The sequence below is a fragment of the Pantherophis guttatus genome, chromosome 15, assembly GCF_059756535.1.
Source record: "Pantherophis guttatus breed Tessera chromosome 15, ASM5975653v1, whole genome shotgun sequence".
Taxonomy (NCBI): Eukaryota; Metazoa; Chordata; class Lepidosauria; order Squamata; family Colubridae; genus Pantherophis; species Pantherophis guttatus.
The window spans coordinates 9,853,418-9,879,495 of NC_142077.1; the positions used below are offsets into that span (position 1 = coordinate 9,853,418).

Below are 26,078 nucleotides of genomic sequence, written 5' to 3' on the forward strand. Positions count from 1 at the left end.
CCTTGATCACAGAGAACGGAGACTGAAGGACGCTGAAGCCTCTTACGATAACCCAGTTTTTTAAATCTTTCCTGGCTTGGCTTGCAAGACCCCCCCTCCCCACCCGAGTTTACTTACTCCCCTTTGTGGCGAGGGATTCTCGCAGATTTGATCTCGCGGAAGGATCGATTTGGAGCGTCCTGGATTCTGATGGTGGAATGGTCTCATTTGCTTCTTTCCTTCCTTCCTTCCTTTCTTCCTTCCTTCCTTCCTTCCTTCCTTCCTTCCTTCCTTCCTTCCTTCCTTCCTTCCTTCCTTCTGTCTTCCCTGCTTCCTTGCCTCCCTCCCACCTTCCTTTCCCTCCCTCCTTCCTTCCTTTCACCCATCCATCATATATCTCCTTCCTTCCTCCCTCCCTGCCTCCCTCCCACCTTCCTTTCTCTCATTCCTTCCTCCCTTCCACCCATCCATCATCCCTTCCTTCCTTCCTTCCTTCCTTCCTTCCTTCCTTCCTTCCTTCCTTCCTTCCTTCCTTCCTTCCTTCCTTCCTTCCACCCATCATATCTCTCCTTCCTTCCTGCCTCCCTGCCACCCTCCCACCTTCTTTTCCCTCCTTCCTTTCCATCTATCCATCCCATCTCTCCTTCCTTCCTTCCTCTTTATCTCTGTCTCTTTATCTCTATCACTTTCTCTATATCTATATCTCGGTCTCTCTATCTATCTCTTTCCCTTTCTCTTTCTTTCTCTATATCTTTCTCCTTCTCTGTATAGAATAGAATAGAATAGAATAGAATAGAATAGAATAGAATAGAATAGAATAGAATAGAATAGAATAATAGAACAGAACTGAACTGAACTGAACTGAACTGAATTGAATTGAATTCTTTATTGGCCAAATGGGATTGGACACACAAGGAATTTGTCTTTGGTGCATAAGCTCTCAGTGTACATAAAGAAAAAATAAAATATATTCGTCAAGAATCATAGATACAACACTTATCTTTATCTCTCTCTCTCTCTCTCTATTCCTTTCCTTCTTTCTCTTTCTTTCTCTATATCTCTTTCTCCTTCTCTATATCTTTATCTTTTTATCTCTATCTCTCTTTCTCTATCTCTTTCTCTGTTCCATCTCGTTCCCTTTTTTTCCTTCTTCCTCTCCTTCTCTCTTTGTCTTCCTCTTTTTCCTTCTTCTCCTTCTCTTCTGCATGGCTCTTTGGCACATCCGCTCAGAGTTACAACCGAATTTCTCTGCGTTTTGGAGAAATGACTTTCCTTCCCAAATCTCTCCGGCTTCGGCTTGCATGGCTGTGGATCCAATCTCTAGCAGCCTTTCTATTTAATCAAAAGCCTTCTCTTCATTGCCCAGGGAAGGGGATGGTCTCTCTCAATGGCCACTGCGGCCCCGTTGACTTCCTGGCGGTGGCATTCAGCACTCTGGCCCCTGAGGTCTTGAAGAGCGACAAAGAGGATGGAGCGACCGCAGACGGAGCGCCATTGGCAGATGACGCGCACCCCAGCCCGGGAACTCGCTCCTCCGACGTGTCTGCCCCGGACAGTTCCTCCACCCGGGAAATCCGTAAAAAGGGCATCCTTTTGCAATACCGGCTCCGATCCACGACTCACCTACCCGGGCAGTTGCTCTCTGTGAGGGACACGCCTTCGCCGGCCGGCGGGAATTCTCTCGAACACACCGAGGAAGACGGCTCCATCTACGAAATGGCGGACGATCCGGACATTTGGGTGCGAAGCCGGTCGTGCGCGAAGGAGTCTCACCGGAAGGAGATTTCTTCCCTGGCCGTGATTTCGGGAGGAAGGGGCTACCGCAACTTCAACGTCAACGGGCGGGCTCCGTCGAGCAGCGAAAGCGACAGTACGTTACTCCTGTGGCAAATCCCGTTGATTTTATAGCGCTGTCGGTTTCGCTCTTCCCGTCTTTTCCGTTTTCGGCATTGAACGGTGGACGACGGGGACCTCCGGTGGGGGGACGTGTGGCTATCGGGGTACCCCCCTGGTTGGAGCCCACCAGGTTTTTACCGATTTCATAGTCTCCAAATCCCCTTCTCACCCAGCGGTGTTTGCCACCTGTCAACTCTGAAGCTGACCCCACCTCTTTTTCGCACCTCCGATCTTGACTCGAGCTAAGACTTCCGATTTTCTTTCCGTGAACGTTTTCAGGTTTCATAGGAAAATTGCACACTCCCTGCAGGTTTTGGAGGGGACAGTTGAATCCCCCCCCCTCCCCAGGAGAGACATATGGGTTTGGTGTACCCCCTGTGTGAATATCCTACCTACAAATATATATAGAGACACACACACACTCTCTTAATATAAAAGTTCTGTATATTATTAAATTGTACAAATAAAAATCTGTATATATTGGGGGCAGAAATAAAGTGGTAGAAAACCCTTCCTAGTCCAGCTCAACGACAAGCTCTGGTCTTGGTTATTCCCACTGGGCTTGGTTCGAAAGTTGACCGTTTTATTAGATGCCGGGAAAATTCTCAAGCCAAAAAAAAAAAAAATGCACTTACTGCCCCTTAGTGGATACCCTGCTGCCAAACCGCTCCAGCACGGGAGGTGCAAAGATCACCTCCGCTGGGTTTGCTGGGCTCTCCGAGATCCGAGGACATCTCTGCTTTTATTTTATCATTTACACATTTCTCCTGCAAAGTTTCCCAAGGCAGGATCTTCCCAGGAAAAGGAGGGAGCGGCTTTTAAGGGGGAATAAACCCGAAGCAGAGAAGCAGACCCATAAATAACCGTCGGTCTCCCTGCGTGTGAGATACACAGGACAGGATCGTGAGGATGGCAGCGATCGTTCAGCCGATCAATAGGAGACTCCTATCGATAAATTCAGATTTTTTTTAAAAAAAAAAATCCTGATCCCAAGCAGGGACGGAACCGGGCAGGTGTCCCATGGAACGGGCATTGCGATGAAGGAACGTGCACCCCAGGAGGGTTGAGTTGGGCCCAGGGGTGGGATTCAGCCGGTTCGGACCAGTTCGGATGAATCGGATGCTAAATTTACATCTGGTTTGCCGAACCGGTAGTTGCAAGGACTGGCTGGCCCCGCCCACCTCACCAGGCCCCTCCCAGGAGTCTCCACGCGGCCCGTTTTTAGATGCCAGGTAAGTACAGCGGCCACGCGGAGGCTCTGGGAGGCCTCCTGGAAGTCTGGAAATGGTCCCGTTTCTGGCCTCCAGAGCCCGGGGGAAGCCTTTTTCACCCTCCCGGAGGTTCAAAAGAATCCTCCAGAGCTTGGGGAGGGCAAAAACGCCCCTCTGCCATGGTGCAGGAGGCCGAGTAGGCCACGCCCACCCAGCAACCGGGCGGAGAACCGGTTGCTAAAATTTTTGAATCCCACCTGTGGTTGGGCCGTCCTGAGCTTGCAGGAAGGGCCCCCCACCCCCCAAATTATCACTAAACTGCAGAACTTTGAGAAGGAAAATCAGAACGGCTGATGCATTATTCCAGCCGAATTGGGAGTCCATCTAAGGAACCGCCTGTCGTGGGGAAAACGCTGGGATAGAATCGCGCGGTGCTATTCCCCAGCTCCGTTCAGTCCGGATCCGATGCTTTGATAGACTCCCTGATTTCATTTCATTTTCAGCTTTCAATTATATTCTTAGCAACTCAACCTTGAAATAGGGTCATCTCCGTTGCCGCTGCCTTCGGAGAAGCACTATTACCAGATGTACATGATTTCCACAGCTTATTTTTTTTTCTTACCCCCCTAATTAGACATTAAATGCATGTAGCATTCCTTTTTTTTTCTTAAAAAGATGGCTCCAGATTAAGCTGTCTCTCCACTCCCCCACCCCCCATCCATTTCTTGCCCGGTTGCTTTGGCTTGACGGCGGTGGCAGCAGCAGCGAGGAGTGAAAGAGGAGGGGGGAACGAGGAGGGGGCTGCGTGCACCACCCCCCGTCCCCGTTGTCGTCCCCCGTCCCCGTCCCTGTCTCTCAAACCTGAGCATTTTACATCAGTCACAGGCCATTATCAAATCTTCCAGGAGACAATAACGGTTTGCGTAAAATACGTGGAGATTCATTAAAGTGTCAATACAATTACACAAGCAGGCATCATTGTCTTTCAGCTCCTTGGGCTCCTCGCTGCCTTTACGAAGTCGGGAGTCCGGCTGCGTGTGAAAACTAAAAGATATTTCGTCTGGCTGGTTCTCCAACGCGCTTGAAAGCAAGCCCGCGTGGTTTTTCTTACCCTAGATCAGGGGTGTCAAACTGGGAACAGGCTCCCGCTGTTCTTCTACCTTGCTACTGTCAGACTCCGGAGGTTGCACATACCTATCAGATGGCCTTGGCCACCTCTCTGCCTCTGATGGCCCCCTCCCCCTGCCTCTGATGCAGAGCCCTCATCCGAGCTTTCCCCAGTCCCAGGACTGGCCCAAGTTCCTCTCCAACCTCCTCACTGTCCAACTTTGGGGCTGGATCCGGGCCGCACGGTGCTTAGACCCGGCCTGCAGGGCCAGCCTGAAGATAGCAAAGGACCAGCCTGCAGTGTCTCTGCTAGCGAAAACGGGCCGCGGGCAGCCTCCGCATGGCCTGTTTTCGGCCTGGATGTCCTCCGGCAGCACCCTGCCAGCCAAAACAGGGCACGGGGAGCCCGCAGGCGACCCCGCACGGCAGGGGTGGGTTCTACTTACCTTTATTACGTATGCACAGAAGGAAATAGAATAACAGAGTTGGAAGGGACCTTGGAGGTCTTCTAGTCCAACCCCCTGCACAGGTAGGAAACCCTACACCACTTCAGAGAAATGGTTATCCAACATCTTCTTAAAAACTATCCAGTGTTGGAGCATTCACAACTTCTGCAGGCAAGTTGTTCCACTTATTAATCGTTCTAATTATCAGGAAATTTCTCCTTAGTTCTAAGTTGCTTCTCTCCTTGATTAGTTTCCACCCATTGCTTCTTGTCCTGCCTTCAGGTGCTTTGGAGAATAGCTTGACTCCCTCTTCTTTGGGGCAGCCCCTGAGATATTGGGACACTGCTATCATGTCTCCCCTAATCCTTCTTTTCATTAAACTAGACATACCCAGTTCCAGCAACTGTTCTTCATATGTTTTGTGTTTCATATGTTTCATCAGAAGCTTTCTGATGACGTCGGGGTCGGTGGGCGGAGCCTCACGCCAGTTTTACTACCAGTTCTTGCGAACCAGTCCGAACCGGGGACAACTCACCACTGCCGCACAGTCTGTTTTGGCCGATAGAGTGCTGCAGGAGGCCGTCCAGGCCAAAAACGGGGCACACGGGGGTTGCCCATGACCCCCTGCCGCGTCCCGATTTGGCCGACAGGCTGCTGCAAGGGGGCGTCCATCCCGTCTCCTCCTCCCCCCGGCTGTCCCCCACGGAGGACAACTACAATGCTGATCCGGCCCTCCAAGAAATCCAGTTTGACACCCCTGCCCTAGATCTTTGCAAATCAACTGCCTCTGCTTCTGGAGGTTCCATTTTTAACCCTTGAGGATCAATCACTTTGCAGCCTGTCTCTTCCCTCTCCCCCTTCCCCCAAACCAATGAAGAAAAATGAAACCAATGTAGAGTAGGGAGGCAGCCGTTCCATCATCTTCAGAAAGGAACCACACGACGTGTGCCGTGCCCACAGCTTTTCGGTTGTGTATTTTGCACTCTGAAACGTTTAAAAAGTGGCTGTTGAGATATTCAGTTCATTGCCTAGCACTCCTGGATTTCAGAAAGCAATGGCTCTTAGGTGCTGGTTGGCCAAGAATTGAACCTGGACCAACTCTTCAAGATGCTAGTCCTTAAGTTTCTGAAAAAACGACTCATTTTTAGACAAAGCCCACAGGGTGTGGCCTGATGTTGTCTCTGATCTTGTCGCCTCGTTTGTGGTGTTGTGGGCCTGTCCTCGTTCCAGGCGCATCAGCTCAGCAGCTCCACTCTACTTGGATGGGTGACCACCAGGCGATGCTAAGTGTTCTGACCTAGGCTCCCTTAAAAAGCAGGAAGCAGAGTCTTGGTCCCGGCAGAACCTCTTTTATTTACACGACTGTGAATTCCTTTCATTCACAGTCAGCAAGGCCTGGCAAACAGTCTTTCAGAGGAATATTTATCAACACAGACCTTATCTTGCTTGGAAAGCTGCCATTTAACTAGTTTCTAAACACAGTACAAGGCAAAACTTGGCACAGAGTCTGTGAGAGTGACGGAACAAATGAATTGTATCCTGCAAAAGCCCCCTCCCCGTTCGCTCCTCTTTTGTTTCCTATGGGAGGGGCCAATCATCTCCAAGGTGGGGCTTTACTCCCGAGTCGACACTGCTTTCTGAGTTGTTCTTGTCTTCTGGCAGCTCTGCGCATGCGCACACTGGGAACGGGTTCCAGCTGTTCCTCTGCCTCACTGCTATCTGCCTCTGACGCAGAGCCCTCATCCGAGCTTTCCCCAGCCCCCAGGACTGGCCCATGTTCCTCCCCAACCTCCTCACTGTCCGAACTCTTCTGCCAGCTCTGCTGGCTGCCGGCGGGCCACAACACTAAGTCCAAAAAAAATAATAATAAACATCCTGAGAATAGGATGTGCTGTTGATGAGAAGCATTTACAAGACGTTGACTTGGAAAAAAAATATTCTAGTCTCTTAGGCTGGCTTCCCACCCGTGTCTAAACCTTTGCATTAAACCTGGGTCCTTGCAGCCTCTTCTTTTGAACAAAACCCCGCAGACGGATGCATTTCAAAATACGTATGGAAATGATACATTGGTTATAGCCAAAAGCAACCTGCCCTGTATATTTTGCAGCCCTCTTAAAACCTGGGAAACTCTCCTTGTTTCCTGAGTGTTCAGGAAATTGGTTTGAGTTGCCAAACGGCGCTCGGAAATTCGTTTTTTGTTTTTTGGGGGCTGTTCCTTCTTTCCACTGGACCTGGCATTTGTCGATCCTGTCCTTCCGACGTTTTCCTGCCTTCTCAAGCAGTTCCCTTTTTGGGGTGAGAAAGGAGAACGGGTCAGCTGTGATTTTTAAAATCCTCGGGCTAGTTTTGGAGGTCAGAGGATGGAAGCAGCACCGTTTCTCACTGGCGATGGAAGATCTGGGCTGCCTTTTTCTTCCTAAACAGCCATAATAAGTTTGTTTTCTACTGGAAAGAAAAAAACTCCATAGAAGGGAAAACAAACACAGGTTAATGACCTCTGTGCCCATCTTCGCCTCCCCTCTTATCTCTGAAGTCAGCAAAATAGACGCACAGCTCCAATAACCCACATTTAATATCCTTTTTTGTTTGTTTTGTTTTGTTAATGTTTTAGTAAATTGCGTTAATTCAGCCCTGCTACTGTATTCACCAGAAAGCAATGGTCCGATAACCATTAGCTTTGGCACGAAGGCTGCCTTCGACTGGGTGTGTTGTGGCCCGCCAGTGGCGAGCGGAGCTGGCAGCAGAGTCGGACAGTGAGGAGGTTGGGGAGGAACATGGGCCAGTCCTGGGGGCTGGGGAAAGCTCGTACGAGGGCTCTGCGTCGGAGGCAGAGAGTGGGCCAGGCCGTCTGATAGTTATGTGCAGCCTCCGGAGTCTGACAGCAGCAAGGCAGAAGAACAGCGGGAGCCTGTTCCCAGTGTGCGCATGCACAGAGCTGCCAGACGACAAGAACAATTAAGAAAACAGGGTCAACTTGGGAGTAAGGCTTGGAGATGATTGGCCCCTCCCATAAGACATAAAAGAAGAGCGAACGGGACGTGAGCTTTTGCAGGAAGCAATTAGTTCATCTGGCCGATTCAAGAGTTGAAAGTTCTGTTTGTGACTCTGTGCAAAGTTTGGCCTTTCCCTGCATCTGGAAATTAGCTCTTTGGCAGCGTTCCACGTGAGATAAGGTGGGTGTTGATAACCTTCCTATGGAAGTAATTTACAGTCGTATAAATAAAAGAGGTTTTGCGGGACTAAGATTGTGCTTTAAGGACAATCTAGGGAAGCCTAGGTCAGAAAAATATGTCCTTTTTTCTCCCTGGCAAGAAGAAAAAGACAAGCCTTAAGAACTATTTATTTATTTCTATTTTAATTCTGCATCTTTCGAGGCTGCTCTATTCTGTAAGAAGTTAGCACCCGCCCCTTTGCTAGGAAAATGAGATATTTTAGGAAATATTAAAAGAGCAGAATATTTCCCTTAAAAGGGAGGCAGAAACTCACCCCCCACACACATTTTTCAATGGGCCATTAAGGCCTGGGCCAGTCTATTCTACATAACAAAGATCTACCCCCTTCAGGCAGAGCCATAGTAGGAATCGCCCAAAGCCATTTCATTACATCATCACCCAGCAAGAGTCAACCGAGCCTGGGATGCAGACAACCTACAAAGTTACCCCTGCATGGCCCCTTGGGAGTCTGACAGCCAATCAGAATACAATCTCAAATTCAAAGCCCAACAGACGGTATAAATCTCTCTCTCTCTCTCTCTCTCTCTCTCTCTCCCTCCCTCTCTCTCTCTCTCTCTCTCATGTGCTTTTTTGCCCAGGACCTCAAACCATGTGGTCCTGTCCACCATTAAAAAAAACCCATCTTTCCAATCAACCACCATGTTTCCAGTGTCTTTCTCCCCACTTGGAACTGAACCCAGATGGACATTTTCTTCCAACAATTCCACACAACTCCCAACAAAAAAATGGAGCATTAAAAACCACGACCCAAACGGTTGATGTTCTCTTGGCACGGACTGTGCTATTACCCCATCAGCAAACAATCGCAACCTAGATTGGTGCAACCTCATTCATCAGGATTAATACTGAGAAAAAAGCAGGTGTGGGGGCTGCTGGGGGTTCACAGGGATTTGGGAGAACCCCTAGCTAAGATTCTGTGCAGTTTGGAGAACCCCCAAATCCCACTCCCGGCTGCCCCCACTAACCCCGCTCCCAGGAGTCCCCACGCAGCCCGTTTTGGATGCAGGTAAGTGCAGGGCAATCGTGGAGGCTCAGGGAGGGTGAAAAACGGGCCTACCAGAAGCCCGTTTCCGGCCTCCAAAGGGCCTCCAGAGCCTGGGGAGGCCATTTTCGCCCTCCCGGAGGCTCAAGAAAAGCCTCTGGAGCCCGGGGAGGGCAAAAACACCGCCCCACACACACACTGTGGCATGGCCTAGTCGGCCTCCTGCAGAGAATCCGTTGCTAAAATTTTTGAAGCCCACTCCTGATCAGGATTAATACCGAGAAAAAGGGATTAGTCACTAAACCTTAGGAAAGAGATAAATCTGATTCTGGCCTTCATTTATTAGCCAGGGAGCAATTTAGCCCTTAAGAGACCGAGGCCTTGTGTCCAATTTAAAACCCATCCTGATTCTTTTCCTTTTTTAAAACTTCATTTTTCGTTCCGATCCCTGGGAATGCAAGCATCAACGTGGTTTTCTTAACTAGGTTACAGGTAGCCCCCAATGGTGACTTGTTACGACCGTTTTTCCCACTTAACGACCGTTGCCGCATCCCCACGGTCGCGTGATCAAAATTCAGACGCTTGGTGATTAGCTCCCTTTTACGATGGTCGCTGTGTCCCGGCCGGGGTCACGTGATCCCCTTTTTGGGACCTTCTGACAAGCAACGTCGATGGGGAAGTCCGATTGACTTAACAACGGCGTCACTAACTTTTAACAACGGCGGGTGATTCGCTTAACAATGGCCGTGAGAAAGGTCGCAAAGTGGAGCAAAATTCACTTAATGAATGTCTCACTTAGCAACGGAGGTTTTTGGGTTCAATTGTGGGCGTAAGTCGAGGACTTGGACAGCGGTAGGACACGGGATAAAGAGCCTGGTGGCGCAGCAGACTAAAGCACTGTTATTAACAGTTATTAACATCAGCTGCCTGCAATTACTGCAAGTTCAAATCTCACCAGGCTCAAGGTTGACTCAGCCTTCCATCCTTTCTAAGGTAGGTAAAATGAGGACCCAGATTGTGGGGGCAATAAGCTGACTTTGTATAAAAAGTATACAAAAGTATGAAGGCTATTGCTTAGCGCATTGTAAGCTGCCCTGAGTCTCCGGAGAAGGGCGGCATATCAATTAAATAAAAAAAAAAAAAAGATTCATTTTTGAAGGATATTTTTAAAAAATCCCCCTCTTAAATGCTTCATTTATGCTTATTTATTTTTTCAAAGCAGAAATTACTGCCTAGGTTAGATCTCATCCTGCCCCAAATATTGCTATCAAACGCCGGCAATCTTGATATATCTCAGTATCAAATCAACATCCTCCTTTCCAGCAGGAGACCCTGGCTAATGAAGATGTTGGCTTGACACCTTTCGTCTAATAAGGTGGGCACTGCCAAAACCTCGTGGCACGATCGTTAACTGTCAAAATCATCCATCCATCCATCCGTCCATCCATCCGTCCAGGCTTCTCTGCTGTGGTCAGCGGCCTTGGGGCTGACCCTTCGTCCTGGGGATTGGGGGGGGGTTCAGCAGGAGCGTGTGGAAAGAAGGAGCCCCCGGGTGCCCAGCTGCTGATGTCCAGATCTTGGCTTTCTCTGGACTTTGGCATAGGAAATTAATCATTCACGCCATCCGTCACCGGCAATTCAACGATTTTTGTGTCTGCGATATTGTTCGGCTTGGAAAACCAGAAGCCTGGGCTTGTCTGAGAGAGCTGCCGAGGGGGATGATGGATGAAAGGAAGCCAGCTCCTTCTCAACAAACCAGGATGCAGAAGGGAGAAATGAAGGGCAATGCAAAACAAAACAAAAACAAAAACCACATCTGGCCAGCAGTTTTCTCAAGGAATTCTCGCATTGACTGGCTGGGTGTCCCTTTAGGGAACTCAGCTAGGTTCCATCACTGGTGGGAAAGAAACCAGGTTTGTTTAAACTACGGTTTGTTTGTTTGTTTGTTGGTTCATTCCATTTTTAAGCTCTGTAGGGCAACTCCGGGCGGCTTACAGAGCGTAGAAAGACAAATAGAAAAATAATTTAAAATAGGAAAACTCTGCAAATTGAAATTGCTTTCAAATTGGTTAATTACTCCAGAGTGGTTAGGTTCAAGGAATTTACTCTAGGGTTACCAAAACCGGGTAAGTTTGCATAAGATGCTAAGCCCAAACTGAAAAGGCACATTGTAGTTTAGAGTGATGAGGTGTTGGTCCTTGATTTACGAACAGTCATTTAGTGACCAAACTTAACCTCGCGTATCTGAGATGGTATAGGTTCTCTCGGTTGACCAGGGGGATGGATTAGAAGACCTCCAATGTCCCTTCCAGCTTCTATTCCTATTCCTATTCCAATTCCAATTCCTATTCCTATTCCTATTCCTATTCCTATTCCAATATTCTATTCTATTCTATTCTATTCTATTCTATTCTATTCTATTCTATTCTATTCTATTCTCTATTCTACTCCATTCTATTCTATTCCATTCCATTCTATCCTATTCTACTCTACTCTATAGTTCTATCCTATCCTATCCTATCCTATCCTATTCTATTCTATTCTCTATTCTACTCCATTCTATTCCATTCCATTCCATTCCATTCCCTATTCTATTCTATTCTATTCTATTCTATTCTATTCTATTCTATTCTATTCTATTCTATTCTATTCTATTCCATTCCATTCCATTCCATTCCATTCCATTCCATATTCTATTCTATTCTATTCTATTCTATTCTATTCTATTCTATTCTATTCTATTCTATTCTCTATTCTACTCCATTCTATTCTATTCCATTCCATTCCATTCTATCCTATTCTACTCTACTCTATAGTTCTATCCTATCCTATCCTATCCTATCCTATCCTATTCTATTCTATTCTCTATTCTACTCCATTCTATTCCATTCCATTCCATTCCATTCCATTCCATTCCATTCCCTATTCTATTCTATTCTATTCTATTCTATTCTATTCTATTCTATTCCATTCCATTCCATTCCATTCCATTCCATTCCATTCCATATTCTATTCTATTCTATTCTATTCTATTCTATTCTATTCTATTCTATTCTATTCTATTCTATTCTATTCCATTCCATTCCATTCCATTCTATTCTATTCTATTCTATTCTATTCTATTCTCTATTCTACTCCATTCCATTCCATTCCATTCCATTCCCTATTCTATTCTATTCTATTCTATTCTATTCTATTCTATTCTATTCTATTCTATTCTATTCTATTCTATTCTATTCTATTCTATTTTATTCTATACTTTTCTATTCTCTATTCCCTATTCTACTCCATTCCATTCCATTCCATTCCATTCCATTCCCTATTCTATTCTATTCTATTCTATTCTATTCTATTCTATTCTATTCTATTCTATTCCCTATTCTATTCTTCTCTATTCTCTATTCTACTCCATTCCATTCCATTCCATTCTCTATTCCTATTCCTATTCTACTCTACTCTACTCTACATCAATGTGACACTGATTTATGCCCCCCCTTTTTTTTTCGGTGTCTAGCAAAAAAAGGGGAGGGCCCTTGTGGACAATGAGTTCACTGAACAAACATGATCTTCACTTAACCACCGCCATGAAAATAAATGTCATAAAATTGAGTTGGCCCTCAACGTGGCGTCCCTCGACTTACAACCTAAGGTTGAAATTTCCCAGCTCCAGACAATCGTAAAGTCGACTTGTGCGAGAAAAAAAAAAAGAACGGCAAGGGGGAAAAATGCAAAGGGATGAACCACTGACCCTTTGAGTGGGTTTCTCCTGCACCCTTGGCCAGCTGTGCTCCTGTCCACCGGAGTCGAAATTAGTCCGAGTGACACGAGCAAGGGAATGGAGGCTGAAAAGTGGCAGATTCGGGCCAACGAAGCTCTCTGTTCTCAAATTGAGGTCAGAGTCCCTGATGGAGGTTTTTGGAGGGCGTTGTGGAGGAGGCCGGCTGGGAGGGGGGCACGCACCCGAGGCTCCGGGGACTCCGGTGGAACTTCATAGGATGAGCAGGCGGGGAGGGCTTCGGTTGACGAAAGGCTAATAAGGGGAGATAAATCGGTGTCAAATCAGGGTCCCTGCCATCCGTCATCTCGGCTAAGTGGCACATCCTTTGTAGCTGACGTTCGGTTCACTTGTCTTCTGCCGCAGAGAGAATCCAATATTAAATTCTTCGACGCTCCGGCTTTTCGTTTTCATCGGAGGGCTGGCAGCAAATCTTTTTCTCGGAAATGAACACGTGCGAACTCCAGTTTCTCCTTTGCTCTAATGATCGTGCAGCTAGTCCTCGCCTTACGACCTCAAATGGGGAGCAGAATTTCCTTGCCTTATCAAACCCTCGGTTGATAAGTAGGCCGTGCACCGATTTGCTTGGCATCCCAAAAAATTCCTCTTCGCAGACTTTCACTTAACGGCCATTGTGGCGAGTCCCAATTCTGGTTGCTAAACGAGGACCGTCTGTTAGGCGGTTTCCTGAATATTTCCTTGCTCCCCCTGTCCCCAGGCAGCAGCACCCAGGGAAGGAATTTACCGGATTTATACTCTGTGTAAAAGAGATTAAACGCCAGGGTATAATTCTGGGAATGTTAATTATCTTCCAGTTTAGTTTAGTTTAGTTTAGTTTATTGTCATTGCACCTCGTACAACGAAATTAAATGCCATCTTCAGTGTACATCATAACTATAAAAATAAAACACAAACGCACATCCTTCACATTCTATACAATTGAATTGAAAACCCCTGATATTGCATTCATATTGCATTATATAGTAGAATTTTTTTTTTTAAATTTGATTTATATGCCGCCCCTCTCCGAAGACTCAGGGCGGCTTACAATGTGCTCAGCAATAGCCTTCATCCTTTTGTATATTTTATACAAAGTCAGCTTATTGCCCCCACAACTGGATCCTCAATTTACCTACCTTAGAAAGGATGGAAGGCTGAGTCAACCTTGAGCCTGGTGAGATTCGAATCTGCAGTAATTGCAGGCAGCTGGTCTTAATAACTAGCTTAATAACAGGGTGCCTTAAACCCCTGTACTACCAAGGCTCTTCAATATAGTTACTGGCCTGGGATAGAAGATGAGGGTTGGGCTAGAAGATCTCCAACTCTGTTATTCTATTCTACCTTTGCTGTTTTTCAGCCTATTTGTCCTTGTTTTTATTATCCTGTACCGGCTGCCAGATGGTAATAGTTCAAAAAAAAAAAAAAGGTTGCTCAGGATGAGATGGATCTTTAAGAATGTTTTGAACTTTCTTAAGGCAGCGGGAGCTATAAAGCTCTCCCAAAGAGGGGAGAGGGCAGCTAATGATCCTCTGGGCAATGACGTTGACCCTCTGGAGCGCTGTCCTATCTGCCACTGCGCAATTGGCAAACCATACACAGGTGCACTAAGTTAAGATACTCTCTGTGGTGCAGCGGTAGAAGGTCACCAGCAGTTTTCCATTCAGTTGTTGTTTCCTGAGAAGTCTCAGGTAGTATAATATCTGCTGCCCCCCCCCTTTTTTTTTGCTTTAATTTATATGCCGCCCTTCTCCGGAGACTTAGGACGGTTTACAATGCGTTAAGCAATAGCCTTCATACTTTTGTATATTTATACAAAGTCAGTTTATTGCCCCCACAATCTGGGTCCTCAGTTTACCTACCTTAGAAAGGATGGAAGGCTGAGTCAACCTTGAGCCTGGTGTGATTCGAACTTACAGTAATTGCAGGCAGCTGGTGTTAATCACAATGCTATCAGTCTGCTGAGCCACCAGGCCCACTTTTGACCAGTGCTGCAATGTGAGCGTACCAGGTCAGGTCCTCTTTTTATGATAACACCCAGAAACTTCAAACTGGCCACTTGATCCACTCGGTCTCCATCACCGGTGGGTTCTACTTAACTTTACTACCGGTTCGCATCCTGCCTGTGCACGCTCTTCTGCACATCCGCAGATCACCGATGATGATGTCCGGGTCAGTGGACGGAGCCTCCCTCCGGTTTTACTACCGGTTCTTGCGAACCAGTCTGAACCGGGGCAGCCCACGACTGGTCTCCATTGATAAGCAAGGGCTGGATGTCTGATCTATTCCTTCTATAGTCCGCTATATTTTATTTTATGTACACTGAGAGCGTATGCACCAAAGACAAATTCCTTGTGTGTCCAATCACACTTGGCCAATAAAGAATTCTATTCTGTTCTGTTCTGTTCTGTTCTGTTCTGTTCTGTTCTGTTCTGCTCTGTTCTGCTCTGTTCTGCTCTGTTCTGTTCTATTCTATTCCGTATTTTCTGTTCTGTTCTGTTCTGTTCTGTTCTGTTTTATTCCATTCCATTCCATTCGTTCTGTTCTGTTCTGTTCCGTTCCATTCCATACTGTATATTCTATTCTATTCTATTCTATTCTATTCTATTCTATTCTATTCTATTCTATTCTATTCTATTCTATTCTATTCTATTCTATTCTATTCTATTCTATTCTATTCTATTCTCTCCTTGGTCTTATTGGTGTTAAGGACCAAATTATTGTCTCCACACCACGAAAGTAACCGGTCCACCTCATCCCGATAGGCAGACTCACTCCACCCCCCACCCCAAGTTTTTTGTGTGGGAAAACAGTTCAGGACCAAAGAATGTGGACAATCTTGATTTAAATTAACCTCTTTGGGGGGGGGACACACACCTCTGAACCTTCCCCAGGAAATAATCATACGAGCATGGGGGTCTAAATCCTCAAAACTGATCCTTTGCATTTTTTTTTTTTAAAAAAAGAACATTAAGAAGATGTTGACTAACTTATTTGTCTGAAGTGGTGTAGGGTTTCCTGCAGTGGTGAAATCCAGATTTTTTTACTACCGGTTCCGGGGGCGTGACTTGGTGGGTGTGGTGTGGTGTTGCAATATCCTTCCCCTGCAGAAATGCCAGAAATGGCATTTGCCGGTTCTTTGAACTGCTCAAAATTTCCGCTACCGGTTCTCCAAAACCTGTCAGAACTTGCTGGATTTCACCCCTGGTTTCCTGCCTAGACGGGGTTGGACTAGAAGACCTCCAAGATCCCTTCCAACTCTGTTATTCTATTTCTATTCTATTTTTGCTTGACGCAACTTCTCCAACTCCCCGTCCAGTTGAGAAATGCCAAAATGCCTTATCCTCTGTCCTTTGCCTGCTGCTGGACGCTGCCCTGAAGCGTCCAGCTGTCCATCTGGTGCCCTGCAAGAGAAGGCAGGTGGACTCCTCTCTCGTTTCTTCCCTCTCCGGTACAGACAAGCTGCCTCTTCCTTCCTCCTCCTCAGGCGTAAGGCGCAATTATTTTCCCGCTTTCCCGGAGTGTTTTTAAAAACCTTTCCTTGCTTGCTTTGGCCTAGGTGGACCAGGCATTGCGGGGAAGCCCAGGAGAGGCCGTGTGACGGAGGGCACGGATTAAAAATACAACCGCTGTTATTTCTTTCCGGTGCTTGGCTGAAGGTCGAAGGATGAATTATGCATGGGCCTTTCTTTGCTCATCCTTCGCCAAACGCAAACAACTCCATCTCCTCCCCCCCAACTTCTTCAGATGAGCATTTTCAGTCGTGTGTCTCTCGGTGTGTGTGAGTCCGTGCACTATAAAGCTGGCAAGGGGAGGATCTAGGAAACCACGGACACCTTGTGCAAAAGGACACTGGGAATTTATTTTATAAGAAAACTATCTGGTAACCCGGCATTGCTCGGGTATTTATTTATCCCAATCCTGTATTAGACAGGAAGAGCAACTTCACCCTGAGCCCTGAGTTCGGCGAGAATTAAATTAGTTAGAAATGTTTCCCCTGAGCCCCCAGAAACGTCAAGAGTAACACAATACCACTTTGTTGCTTTGCTAGCTGATCCACGATCATTTTTTTTCTGATCTTGATTTAGAAGTGGCTTCTTGTCCGCGATATATGCACTCAGCTGTTCGACGTTGTAGTTCTTTTCTCGTATGTAATCTGCGTGAAGTACGTCGTGTCGGTCTCGTAGTGGTGCAGGCAGGCCGAGTTGCAGTAACGTTGATCATGGCCGTACATTTGTCCTCAAGAATAATCAAAGCCTTGTTGAAAATGTCCGGACAAAACATAATTTCTAATGTTGGATTTTCCCCCTTACCAGAAGGAGCCCCCTTGTGGAGTACTGTGAAGCCGTTACCACGGCAACTCCACTGTGCTGTACAGTAGAAGCCATTTTAAGGCAGTCCAGTAGAAGCCATTTTAAGGCACAACAGGCTATATCTTAACAGAACACATATCCTGTATTAGAGGGGTGTTAGGAGTGTCTTACCCCCACAGTATTTCTTTCCAGAGAGTAAGTCATCTGTGTACCAAGTTTGGTTGAAATTGCTTGAGGCGTTCCAGAGTTATGCTGGAACATACATACACATCCATTTATATATATATATATAGATTCTGAGCTGTCTAAGGTGAAATGGGACAACAGCCGTGGCCAACTCGCTGCAGGGCAATTTAACCATTCAATTATTTAAAATAAATTTGCCATTCGTGTTTCATTTCTGTCCTTCCTTTTGCATCTTTTCTTTAATGAGTCTATTCCACCATTTCTTTGATATTAGTGTAATTCTTGTCCCACGGCAAATTGGCCATGGAGAATTGTCATAGGAAGGGTAAGAAAGGGGTACAGCTGCCAATGACAGGAAGAGCAAGGAAATATTCTAGAAACTGCCTTACAGATTGGTCCTCGTTTAGCAACCAGAATTGGGACTCGAGACTCATCGTTAAGTGAAAACGTGAGGTTGCTTAAGATCTTACTTCATCTTCCCTTGGCTTTAAACACTTGAGAAGGTCCTCAATGCAAGGATGGGTCATGAAGTTACTTTTTCAACACAATCAAAGCTCTGAGTAGCCACTGTACAAGTCTGCCGCTAAACGAGGACCACCTATCAGGGGTGAAATCCAGCAGGTTCTGAGAGGTTCTGGAGAACCGGTAGCGGAAATGTTGAACAGTTGGGAGAACCGGCAAATACCACCTCTGGCTGGCCCCAGAGTGGGGTGGGAATGGGGATTTTGCAGTATCCTTCCCCTGAAGTGGGGAGGGAATGGGGATTTTGCAATATCCTTCCCCTGAAGTGGGGAGGGAATGGGGATTTTGCAATATCGTTCCCCCAGGAGTGGGGAGGGAATGGGGATTTTGCAGTATCCTTCCCCTGAGTGGGGTGGGAATGGAGATTTTGCAGTATCCTTCCCCTGGAGTGGGGAGGGAATGGGGATTTTGCAATCTCCTTTCCCTGGAGTGGGGTGGGAATGGAGATTTTGCAGCATCCTTCCCCTACCACGCCCACCAAGCCACACCCACTAAGCCACAAGTGTTTGCAATATCCTGCCAGGAGTGGGGTGGAAATGGGGATTTTGCAGTATCCTTCCCCTGAAGTGGGAAGGGAATGGGGATTTTGCAGTAACCTTTCCCTGGAGTGGGGAGGGAATGGGGATTTTGCAATATCCTTCCCCCAGGAGTGAGGAGGGAATGGGGATTTTGCAGTATCCTTCCCCTACCACGCCCACCAAGCCACACCACACCTACCAAGCCACGCCCACAAAACCGGTAGTAAAAATAAAATTGGATTTCACCAATGCCACCTATATAGGATTTATTTCCCCTGCTTGGCACTGTCGGTTAAAGGATTGCCTAGCCAGACTTGCCCTTCAGAGGGATGCAGGTGAGTATGTTCCCCACTCCCCTCAAGGTCTGATAATTGGCAGATTGGAAGAGAGGAGGAGGAGGATGGAGGGAAGCATGGGATCAGGTGCTCCCGGGATGCTGCTGGAGGGCTGCCTCTCCCACCTCCAGGCAGCTATTTCAGGACTCATTTGATGTCCAGAGGACTTCTTATCTCAGCAGCTTCAGCTCTTTGAAGGTCCACCTTGGCAAGAGATCAGAGCCGGCTCTGACTTAGCGTGGCTGCCAAGGGAAGCTGCCAAATGGCCTCTTTCTGAAGGGAAACTTGCTTTGAGGGCAACAGCTCAAAGAAAAAACCCCCAGAGGAAACGGTTGATGGGCTCACATACATATGCAATGCCGCGTGATGGGTTTAGGGGGGACGTCCGGCGCGCCAGCCTTGCCAACAGCCGCTAGGCTTTTTATACCTGTGTAGAACCTCTGTCTTTAGTGGCAGTCTACCTTAATAATGCCTGTACGTTGCAATGAAGAATGAACCTTGCAATGAAGAATAAATGGTAGAAGCTCTGTCTTTAGGGGCAGTCTATCTTAACAATACCTTGCAATGAAGAATGAACCTTGTAATGAAGAATAAATAGTAGAACCTCTCTATTTAGGGGCAATCTACCTTAACAATATGTTGCAATGAAGAATGAACCTTGCAATGAAAAATAAATAGTTGAACCTCTCTGTTTAGGGGCAATCTACCTTAACAATATGTTGCAATGAAGAATGAACCTTGCAATGAAAAATAAATAGTAGAACCTCTCTATTTAGGGGCAATCTACCTTAACAATACGTTGCAATGAAGAATGAACCTTGCAATGAAGAATAAATAGTAGAACCTCTCTATTTAGGGACAATCTACCTTAACAATATGTTGCAATGAAGAACGAATCTTGCAATGAAGAATAAATAGTAGAACCTCTCTCTTTAGGGGCAATCTACCTTAACAATATGTTGCAATGAAGAACGAATCTTGCAATGAAGAATAAATAGTAGAACCTCTCTCTTTAGGGGCAGTCTACCTTAACAATATGTTGCAATGAAGAATGAACCTTGCAATGAAGAATAAACGGTAGAACCTCTGTCTTTAGGGGCAATCTACCTTAAGAATACATTGCAGTGAAGAATAAATGATAGACCCTATGTCTTTAGAGGCAATCTATCTTAATAATATATTGCAATGAAGAATGAATTTTGCAATGAAGAATAAACGGTAGAACCTCTGTCTTTAGGGGCAGTCTACCTTAACAATACATTGCAGTGAAGAATAAATGATAGAACCTCTGTCTTTAGGGGCAGTCTACCTTAACGATATTTTGCATTGAAGTCCATACTTCTCTAAAAGCTTCCAAAAGTTGAGATCCAGCTACCCTAGATTAATTACGAAAAACTTGCTGGGGGAAGAACTTCAGCACAAAATTTGCTTGGGTTTCATTTTTGCATTTTTTTTTTTTTTGGTTGACGCCAATTATTTGTTTTTAAACTCATGTATGTTTTATCAGCTGTTGTTTCTTTGTTTAGCGGATGGTTTGTTTTGGCTATATTTTATTTATGATATGCAACCTTACCCTTGGTTCAAAACAAATGCACTTCTGTTTACGTGCTCGTATCCATAGTATTTTCACACCTGTGTGCGAGCCAGCTTTCCAAGAAAAGATTAAAAAACAGGTTGGCACGCTTCCTGGGGGCATCGGATGCCCTCTGCTTTTCAGGGAGACGCAATTTACAGGGTTTAGAAAGAGAGGCGGGCATCCTGCAGAGAGGAGGTGGGCGGGCTGTGGAAGGCATGGAGAACCAGCAGTCCACGAGAGGTGGGATTCAAATTGTTTTTAACTACCGATTCTGTGGGCGTGGCTTGGTGGGCATGGCTTGGCTTGGCTTGGTGGGCGTGGCAGGGGAAGGATACTGCAAAATCCCCATTCCCTCTCCACTCCAGGGGAAGGATACTGCAAAAAATCTCCATTCCTGCCCCACTCCAGGAGAAGGATACTGTAAAAAATCTCCATTACCACTCCACTCCAAGGGAAGGATACTGTAAAATCTCCATTCTCTCCCCACTCCAGGGGAAGGATACAGTAAAATCTCCATTCCCTCCCCACTCCAGGGGAAGGATACAGTAGAATCTCCATTTCAACCCCACTCCAGGGGAAGGATACTGTAAAATCTCCATTCCCACCCCATGCCAGGGGAAGGATACTGTAAAATATCCATTCCCGCCACACTCCAGGGGAAGGATACTGTAAAATCTCCATTCCCGCCACACTCCAGGGGAAGAATACTGCAAAAAATCTCCATTACCACCCCACTTCAAGGGAAGGATACTGTAAAGTCTCCATTCCACCCCCACTCCGGGGGAAGGATAATGTAAAATCTCCATTCCCACCCCACTTCAGGGGAAGGATACTGTAAAATCTCCATTCCCACCCCACTTCAGGGGAAGGATACTGTAAAATCTCCATTCCCTCTCCACTCAGGGGAAGGTTACTGCAAAATCCCCATTTCCACCCGATAAACTGGACCTCGGGAGGCAGCGAATAGATGGGGGCGGGGCCAGTCAGAGATGGTATTTGCCGGTTCTCCAAACTACTCAAAATTTCCGCTAACGGTTCTCCAGAACCGGCTGAATACCACCTCTGCCAAGGCGCTTTTCTTCAGGAGGCAACTGGACTTTTCTTGTTTTTTTTTTCTTTTGAAGACGTTTCGCTTCTCATCCAAGAAGCTTCTTCAGCTCTAACAGGATGATGGTGGGGAATGGAAGGATTCCCCAGCATCTCCGAATTGTGTTGAAGCTGAAAAGGAACCTCAGCCTATGCAGAAAACATGGAGAAATTCCTCGTAATGGCTTGAACCCCAAGGAAATTGGGGCCATCGTTTTGGCTGGCACATTTTTAACGGAAGGGCTCGAACAAAGTTTTGAGTTTCTGCGCAAATGTGAAAAGATGCCGTATTTTGCTTGCAGGGGCATTTGGTCCCTGAAACTCACGGATCTGGTTGAGTTGTTGGGAGGATACAACAAACTCTGGAAAGAGTGCTTCAGAGCACGCGCAGAGTTTTCATTGGCTCAACTAGCTAGGTACACAGAGTATTCATTTGAACCCAACTTCCCTACTTCTAACCATTGCTTTCCTTTTGTAGCTTTCTTTTTTTATTTAAGATTGGTGGCCGAGATTAAGAATTACCCATCTTCAGATGTCAATTAAAATAAGATTTACTGCAAGAAACGAGAAAAAAACAGGGTATTCAGGCAGTAGAAGTCGACTATTGAAAATGGGGTCCCAGATGTGAATTTAGCCAGTGTAGCAACATTTATCTTATTTTTTTTCAACACCAACTTTCATAATCCATATTTCCTGCATTGATTTTGCGAAGGAGGCAGTCTTTGATCTCCCTTTTCTAAGCTGGGGGACTCCGAAAACTTTTTAAAATGGGAATATTAGAAGAAACAGCAATGAATAGATTGAGAGAAATCTTCGTGACACTTTTTATACAGATATACAGTATATATTTACAAAAGCCAAACAGATGGAAACATTTTTCATGAAAATGAAAACCAAGACGGAGCTAAATAAATTAAAGACGGATTCCTGACACCGTGGGAGTTGGACAGAGCTGTTCAGTGTCGGGGAGAAAATGCACTTGGCACATGCTTAGGGGTTCTTTTGTGTTCGATCTTCACACCTTTCGGGTTTGAAACGAAGAGCGCATCTGTGCAGCTCCTCTGTGAAATTTTGCATCTCTGCTCTGAATCTCTGGACACGCCTGCCATCAAAACCAGGAGGAGAAAGGGAGGGAGGGAGGGAGGGAGGGAGGGAGGGAGGATGGATGGAAGGAAGGAAGGAAGGAAGGAAGGAAGGAAGGAAGGGAAAGGAAGGAAGGAAGGAAGAAAAAGAAAGAAAGAGGAAGGAAGGGAGAAAGGGAGAAAGAAAGAAGAAAGAAAAAGAAAGAAAAGAAAGGAAGAGGAAGGAAGGAAGAAAGAAAGAAGGAAAAAGAAGGAAGGAAGGAAGAAAAGAAAGAAGGAGAAAGGGAAGGAAGAAGAAGGAAGAAAGGGAGAAAGAAAGAAAGGAAGGAAGGAAAAAAGAAGGAAGGAAGGAAGGAGGGAAGGAAGGAAAGAAGAAAGAAAAAAAGGAAGGAAGAAAGAAAGAAGGAAAAAGAAAGAGGAAGGAAGGAAGAAAGAAAGAAGGAGAAAGGAAGGAAGAAAGAAAAAGAAAGGAAGGAAGGAAGAAAAGGAGAAAGAAAGAAGAAAGAAATAGGAAGGAAGGAAGGAAGGAAGAAAAAAAGAAAGGAAAGAAGGAAGAAAGGGAGAAAGAAAGAAAGAAGAAAGGAAGAAAGGAAGAAGGAAAAAGAAAGAAAGGAAGGAAGGAAGAAAAGAAAGAGGAAGGAAGGAAGAAAAAGAAAAGGAAGGAAGGGAGAAAGAGAAGGAAGGAAGAAAGAAAGAAAGAAAGAAAAAGAAATTTATTTCCAAATATATATTAGGGTGCCTGCAAATGGCTTCAGACTCTTTCCCCCGCCCCCCCCACCCTGTTTTTCTTTTGAAATCGACAGTGGTCTTAGATGGGGCCCACCCTGGAGTCCTAATCACATCCTTTATCCCTTGTTATTGGAGGGTTTTAAAGAGGCGGCTGAAGGGTCATCTCTGGAGATTAAGAGAAACCAGGAACTCTGCCAGCCGCTGTGTGAAAAAAAAATGGTTATTGCCAATTAAATCCTTCCCTTGCAAGGATCAACTGTCGCCCCAGTAAAAGGGAAGGATTTGCAGCCAGGAATTGTGGTTGAAATGGACCCAGAATCTCATTTAATGGGGGTGCAGATTGCCTTTCCTCCTTTGTGACTTCGCCGTTGCTGCTGCTCCTGTGCAGTCAGGAAAGGCGCAACACGTTTGCCGCGAGTCCTCGACCTACGACCACAATTGAGCCCCAAATGTCTGTTGCTAAGCAAGACAGCCATGGATCGCTGCCATTGTTAAAAGTTAGGAACACGGTTGTTAAGTAAGCCTGGCTCCCCCAGTGCTTGTCAGAAAAGGGGAATCACACAACCCCAGGGACGCTGCGAACCGTCATAAATATGAGTCAGTTGCCAAGCAGCTAAATCGGGGATGCTACGAGGGTGGTGTGAAAAAAAAGTCAGTCGCTTTTTTCAGTGCCGTTGTTAACTTAGTGTTGTGGCCTGGATCCTCCAGCAGCCAAATCAGAGGAGGAGGAGGAGGAGGAGGAGGAGGAGGAGGAGGTGGTGTGGGAGTCAGGATCAGCATCAAGGCAACCTGGGAGCTCTGAGGGGGAAGAGGGAATGGAGCGGTCAGCGATAGAGACGGAGGTGGAGCCTGGGCTGTCCATCAGCCCTCGGGTGGAGAGTCAACAGCCCCCAGGTCTGGAGGTGGCTGATGAGGAAGAGGAGGAACAGCTGCGTCCAGTGCCTGTCGCATAGATGCGCAGAAGGCAGAGGAGAGGAGAGCAGTGGAAATCTATGGGCCGGTCCTCGGGATGGAAGAGCCACTGCTGCCTGTCTCACCTTCGGCCGGTAGCAAAAATAAATTTCTCGCATTTCTTTTTAACATACTTCTATGCCAAGACCTGGCCCTGTTTCAAATTCAAACTTTTATTCCACTGTGAAGGAATAATCCTGTTTTTTCTCCCCCAACCCCCCTCGTCCAAAGGCCAAACAACGGACATTGAATCCAGGTGGGTAAATTGCTGGCATCATCTTTTTTTCCCCTTGGATTTGAGCTCACTCCCATCCCTAAAATGCCTTTTAGCTCTAAATTCCTGGGTTTCCCCCCCCCCCAGCATAGTTGTCTTTTGTGTACAAAAACGACAATTTCGGGTTAAAATCTTCCCGAGAAACGATGCTGCGGATGGATTTTGGAGTGTTTCCGTCCATCGATGGAACAGTGCGCAAAGCATTCATTTAGAAGAAAATCATGAAAATATAGGCCCGTGATGGCGAACCCATGGCATGCGTGCCACAGGTGGCATATTGGTGGGCACGCAAGCGTTGCCCTAGTTCAGCTCCGCCTTGGGGCCCACCAGAAGTCGGAAAACAGGCTGTTTCCAGCCTTCGGAGGCCATATGGGGGTGGGTGAGGGAGGCCCGTTTTTCGCTCTCCCCACGCTCCAGAGCCTTTCTAGGAGCCTGGGGAGGGCAAAAATGGTTTCCCCCCTCTGGAGGCTGGAAACAGCCCGTTTGCCACCGGACGTTGGCAAACAGGCCATTTCCAGCCTCCGGAGGGCCTCTGGGAGGATGGGGAAGGCCGTTTTCGCCCTCCCCAGGCTCCTAGAAAGGCTCTGGAGCTTGGGGAGAGTGAAAAATGGGCTTAACGGGCCCACCGTGCCATCATGTGCCAGAAGTGGGGGTCGCACGCCCATGCGTGGGAGGGGGCACATTAAATTATGGGTGTGGGCACACGTGTGTGCGACCCCCCGCGCTTTTGGCAAGCGGCAACAAAAAGGTTAGCCATCACTGATATAGGCAATCCTCGATGTTACAACGGTTCATTTAGGGACCACTCGAAGTTACAATGGCACTGGGGAAAAAAAGTGACTTAGGGCCGTTTTTCACACTTACGACCGTTGCAGCCTTCCCCCGCGATCACGTGATCCAAATTCAGACCCTTCGCAATTGACTCATACTTATGACGGTTGCCGTGTACCCGGGTTCATGTGATCCCCTCTTGCGACCTTCTGACAATCAAAGTCAAAAAAGGGAAGCCAGATTTACTTAATGACCGGGTTCCTAACTTAACCACTGTGGCGATTTGCTTAACAACGGTGTGGCAAGAAAGGTCGTAAAATGGAACAAAGTTCCCTTGACCAATGTCTTGCTCAAATAACAGAAACGTTTGGCTCAGTCGAGGTCGTATGTCAAGGATTGGTAAAGGTAAAGGTTCCCCTCGCACATATGTGCTAGTCATTCTCGATTCTAGGGGGGTGGTGCTCATCACCGTTTCAAAGCCGAAGAGCCAGCGCTGTCCGAAGAAGTCTCCGTGGTCATGTGGCCGGCGTGACTCAACACCGAAGGCGCACAGAACGCTGTTCCCTTCCCACCAAAGGTGGTCCCTATTTTTTCTCCTTGCATTTTTTATCTGCTTTCGAACTGCTAGGTTGGCAGAAGCTGGGACAATCACGGGAGCTCACCCCGTTACGCGGCACTAGGGATTCGAACCGCTGAACTGCCGAACTTTTGATCGACAAGCTCAGCGTCTCAGCCACTGAGCCACCGCGTCCCTCACATCAAGGATTACCTGTCATCTTAAATCGGGCCAGGAAGTCCTAAATGGAGGGTGACCCTGGCAGAAGTTTTACCTTCTGTGGAGAAGTGGTATTCAGCCGGTTCGGGCCGGTTTGCCCGAACTGGTAGCAGAAATCGCGGGCCCGCCCCCCTCCCCCCGCCCCAGCTCTATTGCATCATATTTAGGCACATTTTTGAAGCCGGGTGCATGTGTGGAAGTCAGGCGCGTGTGCAAACCAGGTGCACATGCACACGGAACAAGCATGCGGGGCGAACCGGTATAATGTGAAACCCACTGCTGCGTCTGTTTCTTTTTTCCCACCATTTCTTTTTATAATTTTTAAGAAAGCTCC

At 46.7% G+C, this 26,078-nt stretch overlaps 1 protein-coding gene across 19 annotated transcripts in view; it reads left to right on the top strand.

Annotated features, from left to right (window-relative positions):
• The window catches only part of ARHGEF10L (Rho guanine nucleotide exchange factor 10 like), a 138,618-nt gene that overhangs the window by 102,889 nt on the left and 9,651 nt on the right, over window positions 1-26,078 (top strand). For 17 of the 19 annotated variants that reach the window (XM_087879074.1, XM_087879078.1, XM_087879080.1 and 14 more), the window contains one exon: window positions 1,346-2,403. The exons of the other annotated variants lie outside the window; for them this stretch is intronic. In XM_087879074.1, the coding sequence (XP_087735200.1) occupies window positions 1,346-1,887 (542 nt within the window). In that variant the 3' untranslated portion in view covers window positions 1,888-2,403. Of the gene's footprint in view, window positions 1-1,345; window positions 2,404-26,078 lie in introns of those variants that run through there. 19 annotated transcript variants of the gene reach the window in all.